The sequence below is a fragment of the Trematomus bernacchii genome, unplaced genomic scaffold, assembly GCF_902827165.1.
Source record: "Trematomus bernacchii unplaced genomic scaffold, fTreBer1.1, whole genome shotgun sequence".
NCBI classification, from domain to species: domain Eukaryota; kingdom Metazoa; phylum Chordata; class Actinopteri; order Perciformes; family Nototheniidae; genus Trematomus; species Trematomus bernacchii.
Window position 1 is genome coordinate 379,898 of NW_022987869.1, and position 13,339 is coordinate 393,236.

General features: G+C 42.2%; 1 protein-coding gene across 2 annotated transcripts in view; it reads left to right on the forward strand.

Annotated features, from left to right (window-relative positions):
• slc25a23b (solute carrier family 25 member 23b) overlaps positions 1–13,339 on the forward strand; it is a 40,272-nt gene that overhangs the window by 10,809 nt on the left and 16,124 nt on the right. For both annotated transcript variants that reach the window (XM_034113555.1, XM_034113556.1), the window contains exon 2: positions 11,879–12,002. In XM_034113555.1, coding sequence (XP_033969446.1) covers positions 11,879–12,002 — 124 coding nt within the window. The remainder of the gene's footprint in view (positions 1–11,878; positions 12,003–13,339) is intronic.

Sequence of the window (13,339 nt, forward strand, 5' to 3'; positions counted from 1 at the left end):
TCACTGATGTGTAGGTGATCTAGTATTTAGTGTTGTTTAATGGAATGTATATCAGTGTATTAAAGTCAATACTTCATTTATTTAAACCAATATCTTTCTTGATTCTTTGTACAGTATGAAAAAAGAGTATTTGTACCTGTGCTGAAGTTCACTGCTGTGAGGAGTCCAGTGCTGTCTCTCACTCTCTGGTCCAGCCTGTCTGCATCACCTGGACACTTTAAACAAACAGATATATATGTAAAGTACCATGTGTACAAACAATATAACTTATTCTCTTCTGTTGAACATGTTGGATTGTGTATTGTCCGAGTCAGGGTCCTTTTTATTTTACTGTAACTTTGGAAGTTGTGTTACCAATGCTTACTGTTTATTTGATACCAATTTGGTAATGCAATTAATAAAAACAACAAGGTTTGGGTTCGTTCTTCAGATGACTATGACGTTAACGTGTAAGCTCAATAATGAACTCCAGCTCAACCAACCATATTGTAATATCTAAGTAATCATCTTGAAATATGACATTAATAATTGTAATATACACACATCTTATTGTGAGGTTGATTTCACATACACTACTTCGACGTTAGCTTGTCTACATACTTGAGCATAGCCAATTTAAATTAACCTTAGCGATGCATACAGTTACTACCTACATAATAAAATATCTCTCTAAGTTACAAGGATGACCTTATTTTATCAACCTCAAACAGAAGCCGTTTGTTCTACGCTTAACACTTGTCTATTTCGTTTTAACCTTTATATATACAGTCTATGGTTTTAACTTGCAGGCTACGATTAGCATCGTTAGCACAGATGTAGCTACCACTCGCTTACACGCTAACCCAAGCCTTAACATTCATTACGTAGCTGATTAAAATCATAAACACATAAATAAAGTACTCGAATTTCACTTACCGCAAAACGGCATTCATGCACCGTCTGTTTTAACCGCAGAGCGAGTCACAATAGTCCGATATATAAGCATGAAGAACAAACAAACACGGTCGGGGTCAAGTTGTGTTCCCTGGATGAACTGAGCAGGCAGAGTCCCTGTAGCTTCACGGAGACGGAGCAGCTAGCAGAGAGACAAGAAGCTAACAGCAGCAGTCACTTGACAGAGCTGTCACTCAATGTGACCACGCCCTAATTTATGCAAAAACTTTAAGACCTAATATAAATAAAAGGGTAATGTCAGAAAACAATTCACTCACAGATTCATAATCATGAAGGTGGAATCTAACTATATCAATAATAATATTTATTGCATCCAGGGCTAGAAACATGTTTTTTTCTGCTGTAAAATTGGGCATTTTAACATGGGGGTCTATGGAAATTGCTCCTTTCTGCAGTCATCGCCTATCGGCCAATATATGCACTGCAGTTTGTGGCACTTCCGTATTGGCGTCCCGGCTCTTCCCCAGAGTTTGCCGCTTGGTGTAAACCCAGAGATGAAAGGTTACCACGGTGACGACTTATGACGATTTACCAACTGCAGCACTGAGTCCCATTAAGAATGCATTGAGGATTATATCTGACAATTTTGCCACCTGTTCAAAAACTATGGCTCCTATAAAAAAATTACCAGACCGTGAGCATCAGGGAACCCCAATGAACTGATATATGTTGTTTTTTTTGGTTTTGTGTGTAAAATGTGGAGATGGGAGCAGTTTGTCTAAAGTGTACTTCTCTCTGTTCTGAAGAAAGTTCCGGAAAGATTTAACATGGGAATCAATTGGGAGCTAGGTGGACTTTTTGTCTCTTCATGCCCTCAAGAGGCATTTTGTTTAATATTTCTTCTTAATTTTTTTTTATTTTCCAACCTAGGAGAGGTTTTCCTACGTTTTTTCATGAAAAAATATGTCTGAGGAGTGTAGGGTTTGGGAATTATGGCAAGTTTAAAAAAAAATGTGGGGAGCACTGCTGCACTCTGTTTTGAGATCAAAGCACTCTAGACTTAACGAGCTGCTCCATCCACACTAATGTTAAAATCTGAAAAAGGCCTCTCTACCAAGCTCCAAACTAAGTTAAATATCTCAAAAAGTGAATAGCTGAAGGTCTTGTGATCATTTGAAAGTTGGAATGAAGTGTCTAGCTGAAAGTATGTGGAAGGAGTAGCATTTGGCGCAAAGTGTAGGAAAAGAGGATTTGAAGGCATCTCCCATTGACTTCCATGTTAAAAAAAGTTTAAAAAGCTGAATATTTCAAGAAGTATAACATATTTTTAAAAATGTGAAGGTTTCCCATCGATTCCTGAACAGGCTGAATAGTTTAATATTTTAATGGTTTCTGTAGCTGAAAATAAGCTGAAGTTATGGAGAGCCAAAGTATTGGCTGAAATAAGTGGAAAGAATAAAGATTTTAAGAACTATAGTGGAATGCTGTAAACAGCATTCGCACTAATAAAGATTTGAAGTACTATAGAGTGGCGAAGTCCCTCCCCTTCCGGTGGACCTCCATGGGACCTTATTTCGGAAAAATTATGTATTGAAGTCAATGGAGAGAGAAAGATTATCTTTCGATCCCGTTTGAATTGTGCCACGAATTACACATAGGATGTTTGTCAATTTAAAAGATAATTTTGCAAGTCAAAAAAAAAAAATGTGTCGTAAAACTGTGAAGTAACACATTTGTTTGTGTGAAACGCTCAATGAACTACATCTCTGGTCTCACAGAACAACACACGTCACCAAGATGGCCGTCACTACTGTCTTGTCAACAAAACGATTGACTACCCTCACTATCACCACAATGAAACACGTCCTGAAGAAAGTCATGCAAAGCTGCCTGCCTGCCTTCCTTTGATTCTCTCTGAACTGCCTGGTCTTTTTAATGTTTAATGTCAACCATTTGTGCAGATAGCATGAAGTAGAGAAGATCGCTAGCGTTAGCATTTCTCCCCCGGGCTTAAATTGTGTATTATAGAATGATCACACCGGTGTGACAGTACTCTTCAAAGGGTTCACGAAATATGACTACTACTCTTACTGTTTAACATTTTGGGTTACTTAATGTTACTTCATGTTAAGGCTAATACAAATGACAAGGCTGTAATGCTAACTAACGTGCTTGATCCAGACACTCCTGGTCCTTTCATCAGACGGGAAGCGAAAGAATGAGCAAGACCCATTGCTGGTATGATAACAACCTGGTACTAAGCACACAGGCATCTTGTTAAAGTTATCTTATCTTAGCCAGCGCCATATAGATAGATTCTATCTATATGGCGTTGATCTTAGCTATCTCTTAGTGGAGGAAAACAATTGTGACATCACTTACGCGACTCTGGGATTTGTAGTCTTTCTAGTTGCGTATTTTTCATAGTCTTATATTTCAACAGTTTTACGACAAACTGTGACTTTTTTGACATGGAAATTATTTTTTAAGATTGACAAACATCATATGTGTAATTCATGGCACAATTCAAACGGGATCGAAAGATACGTTTTCTCTCTCCATTGACTTCAATACATTATTTTTCCAAAATAAGGTCCCATGGGGCGGAAGTAGATGGGCGTGACTTCGCCACTCTATAGTGGAATGCTGTGGCACAGCATTCGCACTAACTAGAAAATGCATTTCCTGCAGAAAATGCGTGTGAATGCTGTAAACTGTGAACATTTGTGGCTGAATTTAGCTGAAAATGCAGAAAAAGCTGAATATGTTATTAGCTGAATTGTAGCTGCTTTTAGCTACAAAAATGCAGAAAAAGCTTAATATTTAAAAGAAAAGGTTCAAAAAAAGGTATAAACAACAACATGTATAGCCTTGATGTCCTGAAATAGCTGAATAATGTAATAGTTGAATGGTTTCTGCAGCTGAAAATAGGCTGAAGGAGTTAAATATCAGATGTAAGTAGTAGTGAATTAATTTGTATTAACCTGTTACTGCCGCAACATCTTGCAGGAAACAGTGTCTGAGGGCATGTTCATTTAACACTAGAACCGCCAATCGGGTCAATTTGAACCAGAGCTGTTTTTTATTGTGTGTAACTTTTTTTCAATAAAATATTAAAGTCTTCCAGTCCGTGACTTTTCCTGAAAGTGTGTTATGTAGCACCCTATGTTGTTAAAAATTGTCAATATGAAGTCAGATTGAAGAAATCGCCCAAAAAATTGCCTTTTATACCTATTTCCGCCCAGCGGGTCATATTGACCCCACCCCTTTTCATATAAACATGAGGTGTTGCTATAGCAACGCCTTTTGTCTACTGCGGTTCCTTATAGATTGAGAGATAGATTGAGAGAGAGAGAGAGAGAGAGATAGAGACAGTCTGTAGTGAAGGAGTGCGCTCCCGCTCACGGGAGACTGCTCGCGCTGCGCTCCGCAGCAAACAGCTGTGGGGCGAGTTGAAAGTACGTTATGCTGGCCGCGGTGTCTAAATAATGCTTCCGGGCCAGCGGGCCATTTATAATGTCGAGCCCTGAGAGTCCACAGATTATATTGGTATACGTTTCATCCCTGTGCGATCAAAACTCACTGTTCAATAAAAGAACATTTTACCTTGGAAATCAATGCGTTCTAATAGCGGGTCAATTTGACCCAGGTGGCGGTTTTAGGTATAAGAAATCTCTGGCGGTTCTAGTGTTAATAAAACTATGAATGTTTTATATCCATGTAACGGGAAGAAACTCATCTAACTGATCATTTTTATTTATTTTTCAAAAGAAAATCCACAATGCTAACACTGAGCCTCTGAATTAGCAACGAGCGAAAAATGCTAACACCTTACTGCAACGAAAATCGCTCACAAAACCTTATTATTTATCTTTTCACCACATCCAACACATCGATTCACATCGTGAGGTGACACAGAATCTATTGACACCGACATTACCACTGAATTATACGTATTTGCGACATTATAAGCAAAAACGGACATCAAAACAGGTGACCCTAGGTAGCTAAAAATGCTAACATTTTTACCTTGGCTCTGTAGTCTCTCCAAAGTGGTCTTCAATGGCATTAAAACGATAAAAACGCTGCTGAAGTTAATCCATAGGTTAATCTAATGTGTCTGTGTCCCTTTGAAATGATTTCTGATAATCCATAAGCATTAAAACTGCTTTTCCGTTTCCAGATGTCAAAGCTAGAGACAGGTTCACTCTGATTGAAAATTACATGCGCGAAGCCCACACCTTTTCTCTTCACAACGTGTGTGTGGGGGACTCCCCCTTCAATTCTATTGGCTCTAACGGTCAGAAAGAGGTGTCAACCATCAAAATCGAGCAAGGGGGGCCAGAGATATGGAAAATCCACCCAAATGATCCCAGAAGTGGTTTCTTTTTGCTAAATCTCTCTAAAAAGGTCAAATGTCACTTGTTTTGCATCAATCTTGATACAGGGTACTTATTATATGTTGTACTTTGGATTCCTAAAGCTTTTAGTCTACTAACCCATCATCCAAGGGTGGTTTTCACTATAAGTAAAAAATAATTTTTGGACGGACACTATAATTTACAGTTTTTTACTATGTAAAATCTGAATTTTCTTTAAAATAAAAAACATCTATATTGATTCTGACTTTTCTACATCCAACTCACAGGTTTATCATTACTTTGAGAAAAAAGATTATTAATTTAACCCTTGGTCATTTGTTCTGGGAATGTCATTTTTGAGCCTGAGACCTGAAAAACAGGCTCAGGGCTTAACAGGTTAAAACATATCTAAATAAATATGTGTGTCCCGGGCCAAGGAGCGTATTGAGCAGGAAAAAAGAAGAGATGGAATGATGGAGCAACTGCGCTGTCACATGTGTGGGCTGGACCTGTATAGTTTAATTTACAGGAAAGGAGTGAGCAGAGGGTAGAGTTGTACTAAAGAGACGCGTTACCATGGAAACCAAACAATTGTGTAGCTGTATTGAAGTCTGAGTGGAAACAGTAACATTTCGAGCGTTATGTTAGAATGAAACAGCCAGGTCGTGACTCACAAAAAAAAAGTGTTACTTCACTAACTGTAAGCTTGTCACTCAGGCTGGTGCCCCACGGGAATGCATACGGCAAAACGCATAGGATTAACGCAAACGCAATCGCCAAAAAGCTTCCGTCCACACGCAATATACACCGGATAGTGTCTGTTCACACGAGACAGCTCCGTTTAGATCCAACCACTGGAAAAGCTGCAGTACATATGCCGAGCCTGTACGTGGCGCTGTAACTTCCTCCACAAAAAGCAGCGAGTATAAGATCCCCCCCGGATGTGTAAGGCACAAACAAACAAGGTAGAAGATGGCTGATATTTGTGCAAGAAAGGAGGTCTTTTCGTGGACTGATGATGAGGTAGAACTTCTACTTAGGGTCACATTAGACTACACAACTTCCAAAATACAGAAGAATGTTGACTGGGAGTCCTGCAAATTGAAGTATAGCGATATAGACGACTTATTTCAGGCGCAGTATCCGAGGACCGACACAGGGAAGGATTTCCCTCACGTCGTGGGCGCCATTACAAAGGCCCAGCTTGCCGCCAAGCTAAAACAAATCCGCATAAAGTACAGGCATGCGGTGGACACTAAGCGTCGGAGTGGCCAAGGACGTGTTGTGCAAATGTTTTTTGAGCTGTGTGAAGAGGTTTGGGGTGGCTCGCCTGCTACGTGCTCCCTTAGCTCGGGCATCGAGACGGGGGACCTGGAAGAGTCGTCTTCCGGACCAAGCTCACCCCCGAGTTTGGAGCGTTCCAAAGATTCGCCACCGCCAGAGTCGAGCGAATCCAGCGGAAGTCTGCCAGCTGCTGCAGTTGTACAGCATCGCAGGAATCTGCTCCAGGTATGTTCATGATTTCAAGCCTAACGGACTTGCTACATACTACGATACAGTACCTTCCACAGAAAAACTGAACATGTTTAAGCTTTGTAAAAGCAGAAGGTATTGAGAGCTGTTGTATTTGTAAAAGTAGAAGATATTGAGGGCTGTTGTATTTGTAAAAGTAGAAGGTATTGAAAGCTATTGCACAACATGCCTTTGGTCTTATGTTATCTGGTGGCTATGGTCCTATTGTGTAATAATACAAAAATGCTCTGGTTTATTCAAGGTGCAGCTGAACGGCCACAGAAGTGACCGCATGAAAAGAAAACTGCCAGTTGACCATGCCGTGCAGGAAGACCTCAAACTAAAAAGGAGGATGGTGGAGCTCATGGAGCAAAATCATCAAACATCCACCCGCAACGCAGAAAGCTTTCAGCTGATGAATGATAATATTCGGGAGGGCTTTTCCCTGATGAGGGAATTCATGCATGCGCAACCCCACAGTAGCAGCGGTGGACAATTCCCGGAACAGTCACTGTACCTGTATAGAAGGCCACAGCCTGCCTACACACCAAACCCCTCTGCACCACACCTGCACACGATGACCCCTGACCCCCCACGGCAACCATCTCAGTTTTCATGCAGGCAGTCACTCTTTCAAGAGGACTGTTGAAGCACAGAGCTTCAGTTTGTGTTGCACTTTATAAGTATAAAGAAAGTCTGGAAGTGGGTGCAGCCAATTTAACTTTTTATTCCAGTGAATATGTTTATCCCTATTTTTGTTGCCAGTCAAGGTGTTCTATTCCTTGTTGCACTGTGAACATGTGGACTGAAAGCATTTCACTTTTTATTCCAGTGAATATATGTATCATTATAGCTCTTGCAAATGTTCTTAATAAAAAACCTTGCAAAATAACAGTCTTGTCTTTCATGTCAATGTACTCCGCAAGCACTCTTCACTGTATTTCCCTCATTACAGTCAGTGAGATATCTATTACTGGCCAAGTTGACTGATAAAGTAGTGAGCTTCAGTTTTTTGCGTTGTAAGCCAGTTGTTTAACCCATAAGAACCCAGACCCGCTTCTACTTTTGGGAACATTGAGAACATAATTAAGACATATATAGACCATATTTCTGATAAATAACCCCCCCTAGTGTCAAATATCTGAAATGTCACATGTCACATTGGGCTTCAATGGTAAAATAACTCTTGCTTTTTTGGTTTAAATTGGTTTGAACATTGTTTGAACTGAAGAATAAAGGATATATTAACTAAATATAATTGAATCAGCTAAATTAACTGAGCAGATCATAATCATATTTCTAATCGTGCATATATGTCACTCCGGGTTTCCTGTGAAAGTCAGGATGGAACATCAGTGTAACTTTCCAGAACATTAAAGTTCATGTGACACCGTGCCACGTTGGGTCCTTATGGGAAAGTATAAATATATATGATACTGCGTTTGCACATTTGTTGCACTTTATGTTCAAAGAAAGTCTGGAAGTGGTTGCAGCCAATTTTATTTTTCATTTCACACTTTGAACATTGGAGAATCACATATTTTGTAGTTTAATGTTACATACATTAAGAAGTATTAAGTAAAAAAAAAAAAAAGCCTGTCACTGAAGGAGCTGCACAGTGAATGTAACAAAGAATGTTTGTCAGATCTTAACACAGTAACCTTCCAAAAAAAAAATACAGTCTGTCTTTTATGTAGTCCTAAGGGTCAATGTAAGCCGTAAGCACTCTCCTCACTCTCTTTCCCTCCCCCTCATTACAGTCAGTGAGATACCTATTGCTCTGTGTGGGAGGCTGTAAATCCCTTTCACCTTGAATTGTTCCCAACACAGATTGATCATCCACAGCCTCCTTACTGGCCTCACAAACATTGTGGAGGACAAAGCAGGAGTAAATGACATGGGGCAGGTCAACCAAGTTTATGTCCATAGGCCTTCTAAGTGCAGCAAATCTGGCCTTGAGGCGACCAAAAGCACACTCAATGACCATACGTGCCCTACACAAAGATAGCCCAAAGTACTGTTCCTGAACTGTGGAGCCACCGGTTGCATATTCCTTCATCAGGTACGGCAGCAGCGGGTAGGCAGGATCACCAAGAAGATAAATTGGTATGGCCTCCTCCTCGTCCACAATCTGTTTTCTCAGAGCAGGGATCTTTCCAGTTTTCAAGTACATGTTTAGCTTTGAATTAGCAAAGACCCGTGCATCATGCACACTCCCAGGCCACTTTACCACAACATCCATGAATCGGTACTTGTAATCACAGACGGCCTGTACATTAAGGGAATGTTTGCCTTTCCTGTTGATGTAGTCAGTGGGGTTGGTAGATGGCTGCTTGATTTCGATGGGGGTTCTGTCCACTGCTCCTAAACATTGTGGCATGTGATGAGCATGATCGAAGCCCTCAACCAGATCCGCGGTCTCGGGCTCAGTAAAAGGCAGCTTGATGTATTTTGGACCCAGGTGGATTGAGATCGCTCTGCATGTCTGCCTAATAATGACGGACAAAGCCTGGCGCGAAACACCGAAGGCGTTAGCAGTCTTCCGCATCCTTCCCCCATCGCTCAGGTAATACAGTATTAACGCAACCCTTTTCAGTGGATCAATTGGTGCCCTCATGTTTGTTGTTTGCCTTTCGATATATGGGCACAGTTCTTCGGTCAGGGCGACGACAGAGGCTCTGGACATACGGAAGTTCTCCCTCCATTCCTCATCCACGACAACGCCATTGACAAAATTGTCCCACCAACTGCTGCTTCTGCCCGGTCTTACCCAAAACCTTCTCCTGGTTGCCCTTCTGGTTATTCCCCGCGGTAGTCTTAGCAACATGTAGGTCATGTTCTCCATGTCCTGTTGTTGCTGATGGATGAGCTCCTGTAGATGTTGCACAAAGAACTGTAACATGGTCAGTAGCGTCTGGAGCACAATAGCAACGCTGCGATCCGCCATTGTTGTTGTTGTTAACGAAACACATCAGCAATGACGCGGGGTACGCGGAGAGGTGGGGAGAGGCGGGGCTATTGCGTCGTCATTATCAGAAAATGACCGTATAGAGGCGATCACACGGAGCCGTATGACCCCCCAGAACGCTCCATTCCCAGATCTATCCACCTTTGGACCCGTTGTCGTTTGCGGGGTCCGTTTCTATCGTTTCGTTACGGCCTCGTGTGGCAAAAAGGGCTATACGCAAGAGAAATATGCGGATACAACCCGTTTTCGTTCCCGTGGGGCTTGGGCCTCAGAGTAACCTACAGTTAACTTAACTAAAAAAAAGGACAGTAAAAGAAGAGCTCTGTGGGGACTCGAGTCACATGACTTGACTCGAGTCAGACTCGAGTCGTATATTTTTTGACTTGAGACTTGCTTGACTAACATTGATAAAAGACTTGACTTGACTTTGACTTGGTATTCACGACTTGAGACTTGACTTAAGCTTGAGACAGATTACTTGAAAGGACTTGACTGTTTAAAATTTAATATTTGCGTTTGTTTTTGTAGTGAGATATTACGTTTAGTTTTTTCGAAACGCGATTGGGTGATTATAGCGTCGTGCGCGCAAACCTGGCAACCCACTAGACGGCAGGAGTGTAACATGGCAGCGGCTAGCGTTACTCCACAAATAGTGAAGTTTGGATTCAAGGATTATGTTGTCGATGACGCTAATAAGAAGAGAACAGCGGTATGCAGGGTCTGCAGCATAAAGATCAGTGACACGACCACCACAACATCCAACTTCATTCGTCACTACAAAAAAGCCCACAGAGAAAGGTGCGTGAATGTGTTGTGTTAGCTAGAAAGCTAACGTTAAGTTTAAGCTACGTTAGACTTGGTTTCAAATCGATTAAGCATTACAAAGAGAAGACAAAACGGTAAATGAACACTAGAACCGCCAAGGGATTCATTTTGACTAACACTGATACTGACGGGCAGTCAGGAGAGGGAGAGAGAGAGAGGAAAAGAGATGCCTCGTTTATTTCCCCTGTGTTATCAGAAGTTACTGTAAACTGTTGAATAATGTAGTTCATCTACTTTTAGTAGTTTGTTTAAATGTTTTAATTATGTTGTTTTTGTTTGTAGAAGTGCATCATTCCTTGATTTATTGTAAAATGAATCTGAACTTTTTGATCTGTTATGATGATAAACTGAAGCAATTTCTAAATTAACCCAATTAACTGAGTTTTAAATCGTCCTACTTAGTTTATAAGGAAATGATGAAGAGGAACAAATTAAATGATTTGAAAATGATATCTATGTAGGTGCTGACGCTGTTGGCGGTTCTAGTGTTAACAGAAATGTAAATTAAATATGTGTAATGGCAAATGCCATATATGATTTTCTTACCTGGAATTCTGCCTTTTTGAACAGATTGATTGAGTCCTAGCTATATTGTCTGCAGTTCTAGGGTTAATATGAATCTAATATGATTGTCATCGGTCTAAATTAGATTTCAAATGATTAACTGTGTATGTGATGAAGATCATAGTGTGGGTTGAATCCATTTTCATAACCACTGTCTTTTAACTGATTTAAATGCGGAAACTGGGCTTATTCATCAGAATTTTGTATGACTTGACTTGACTTGACTTGACCTGAGCAATGACTTGACTTGACTTGCTTGACTCTCACCACAGTGACTTGGGACTTGCTTGATACTTGTAGGTCAAGACTTGAGACTTGCTCATGACTTGCACATGTACAGTAGGACTTACTCCCACCTCTGCCGATCGTCGATTTCCAATGATTTAATGTAATTGTTTGCCTGTCTGGCCATTGTAATCGGGCTCTTGGAAGATCCAAAAATCCACGGTTTTCTTAAATATCGGATCGGATTGGCAAAAACTTCAGAATTTGTATTGACCGCCATTCAAATGACAGCTTTGTTTCCCCCCAAAAGTGGGCGGTAAGATGTGTTTACTTCTGGAACCTCATAGGGAGCACAGCCCTCTGACCCCCTCACTCTCTGTACCCCCCTGACCCCTGTCACTTCAGTGCTGTCTACATTACCAACACACCCTCACCTGTACACCCCCACCATCTCCACCTGCTCCATCATATATGGAGCACCTGTCTGTAGCTAGCTATTGAATGACATCACTCCCCCCCCCCCCAACAGATAGTCCTGGAGAGCGACAACAACCGCGATGGTTTACTGGACTTCCACGAGTTCTCCCAGTACCTGTGGGCTCACGAGAGGAGGCTGTGGCTCCTCTTCAACAGCCTGGACCGCAACAAGGATGGTGTGGGCAAGCTACACACACACACACACACACACACACACACACACACACACACACACACACACACACACACACACACACACACACACACACACACACACACACACACACACACACACACACACACACACACACACACACACACACACACACACACACACACACACACACACACACACAGGCATGATGTAAGGCACACTTGTCAAGCTCAAGGCCCATTGGCCAATCTGGCCCCTTGCTTGTTTGGGTTTGGCCCTTATATCAGTATAGGCTCTTAATACATTTGTATATATTGCATTAAAGATGTCTGCTAGCTAGAAACAGGTGTCTGTGTTACTAAAAGGCATACCAACACTGATGCATCATGTTTAGGTCTGTGAAATCCCATGTAAGATTTAACTGCAGAGCTTATTTTGTACTTTTTAGAGTTTTTTGTTGATATGATTGCATGCCAAGAAAACCACCATTGACTTTTTATAATGAGACCTGTGAAACCTGTTGGTTTTAGTCGGCTGTATGTTAGCCAACTTGTAAAAATGTAATCGAAATCCAAGTTATTTGTTATATCTCTCACAGGCTCCGCCCTCTACTGGACTCTATGGGTATTACCTTATCATGCAAGCATTCACCTACTGAGACTTCTATAGACGTAGCCGGCCCCGGGGCGGGCCTACCTGAATGCGCGCGCATCTCACTTCCGTATTAAAGGAGGCCTCGCCTCCTGACCATCATCCTTTACTCTTCAGCGAGCGGAAGTGACACTGAAAACTATCTGAGACGTATGAGAGAAAGTAGAAAGCGAATTAGTGAAAAATGGAGCCACTCCTGGAACATCGAACCTGCCCATCGTGCCTTGGCCTGGCCTGATTGCAGGAGCGGATCCGCACCGCCAGTGCTTCCAGTGCCTGGGGCCGGACCATGCCGAGCAGGGAATGGGCCAGACACCGGCCTGCGTTTCCTCTCGCTCGATTCTGCTGATGAGCCGTCGGCATTGTGCGGAGCACTTGTGGAGGAAGCTCGGCCCGCAGGTGCACGTGGAGGTTGAAGATCCGGACCTCGAGGTGGTGGACATGGACGATCTGGAGGACGTGCCATTTGAATTTGCCCTTCCGAGGGACCGAGTGGTCGACTTCGCAGAGGGGGAAGATGACGAGGACATCTCCTTGTCCGACACCCCCGGTTCCGATGGCCAGGAGGGTCCAGCACTCAGGTCTGCGCGGCTGGACTTCCCAGCGGTGATGACCCAGGCTGCGGAGTGTGTAGGCTTACCGCTCCCCCACCGCTGCCACCGAGGCCTATAAGCCGCCTTAGGCAGGGGTTTTTACGGTCCGGTGTTT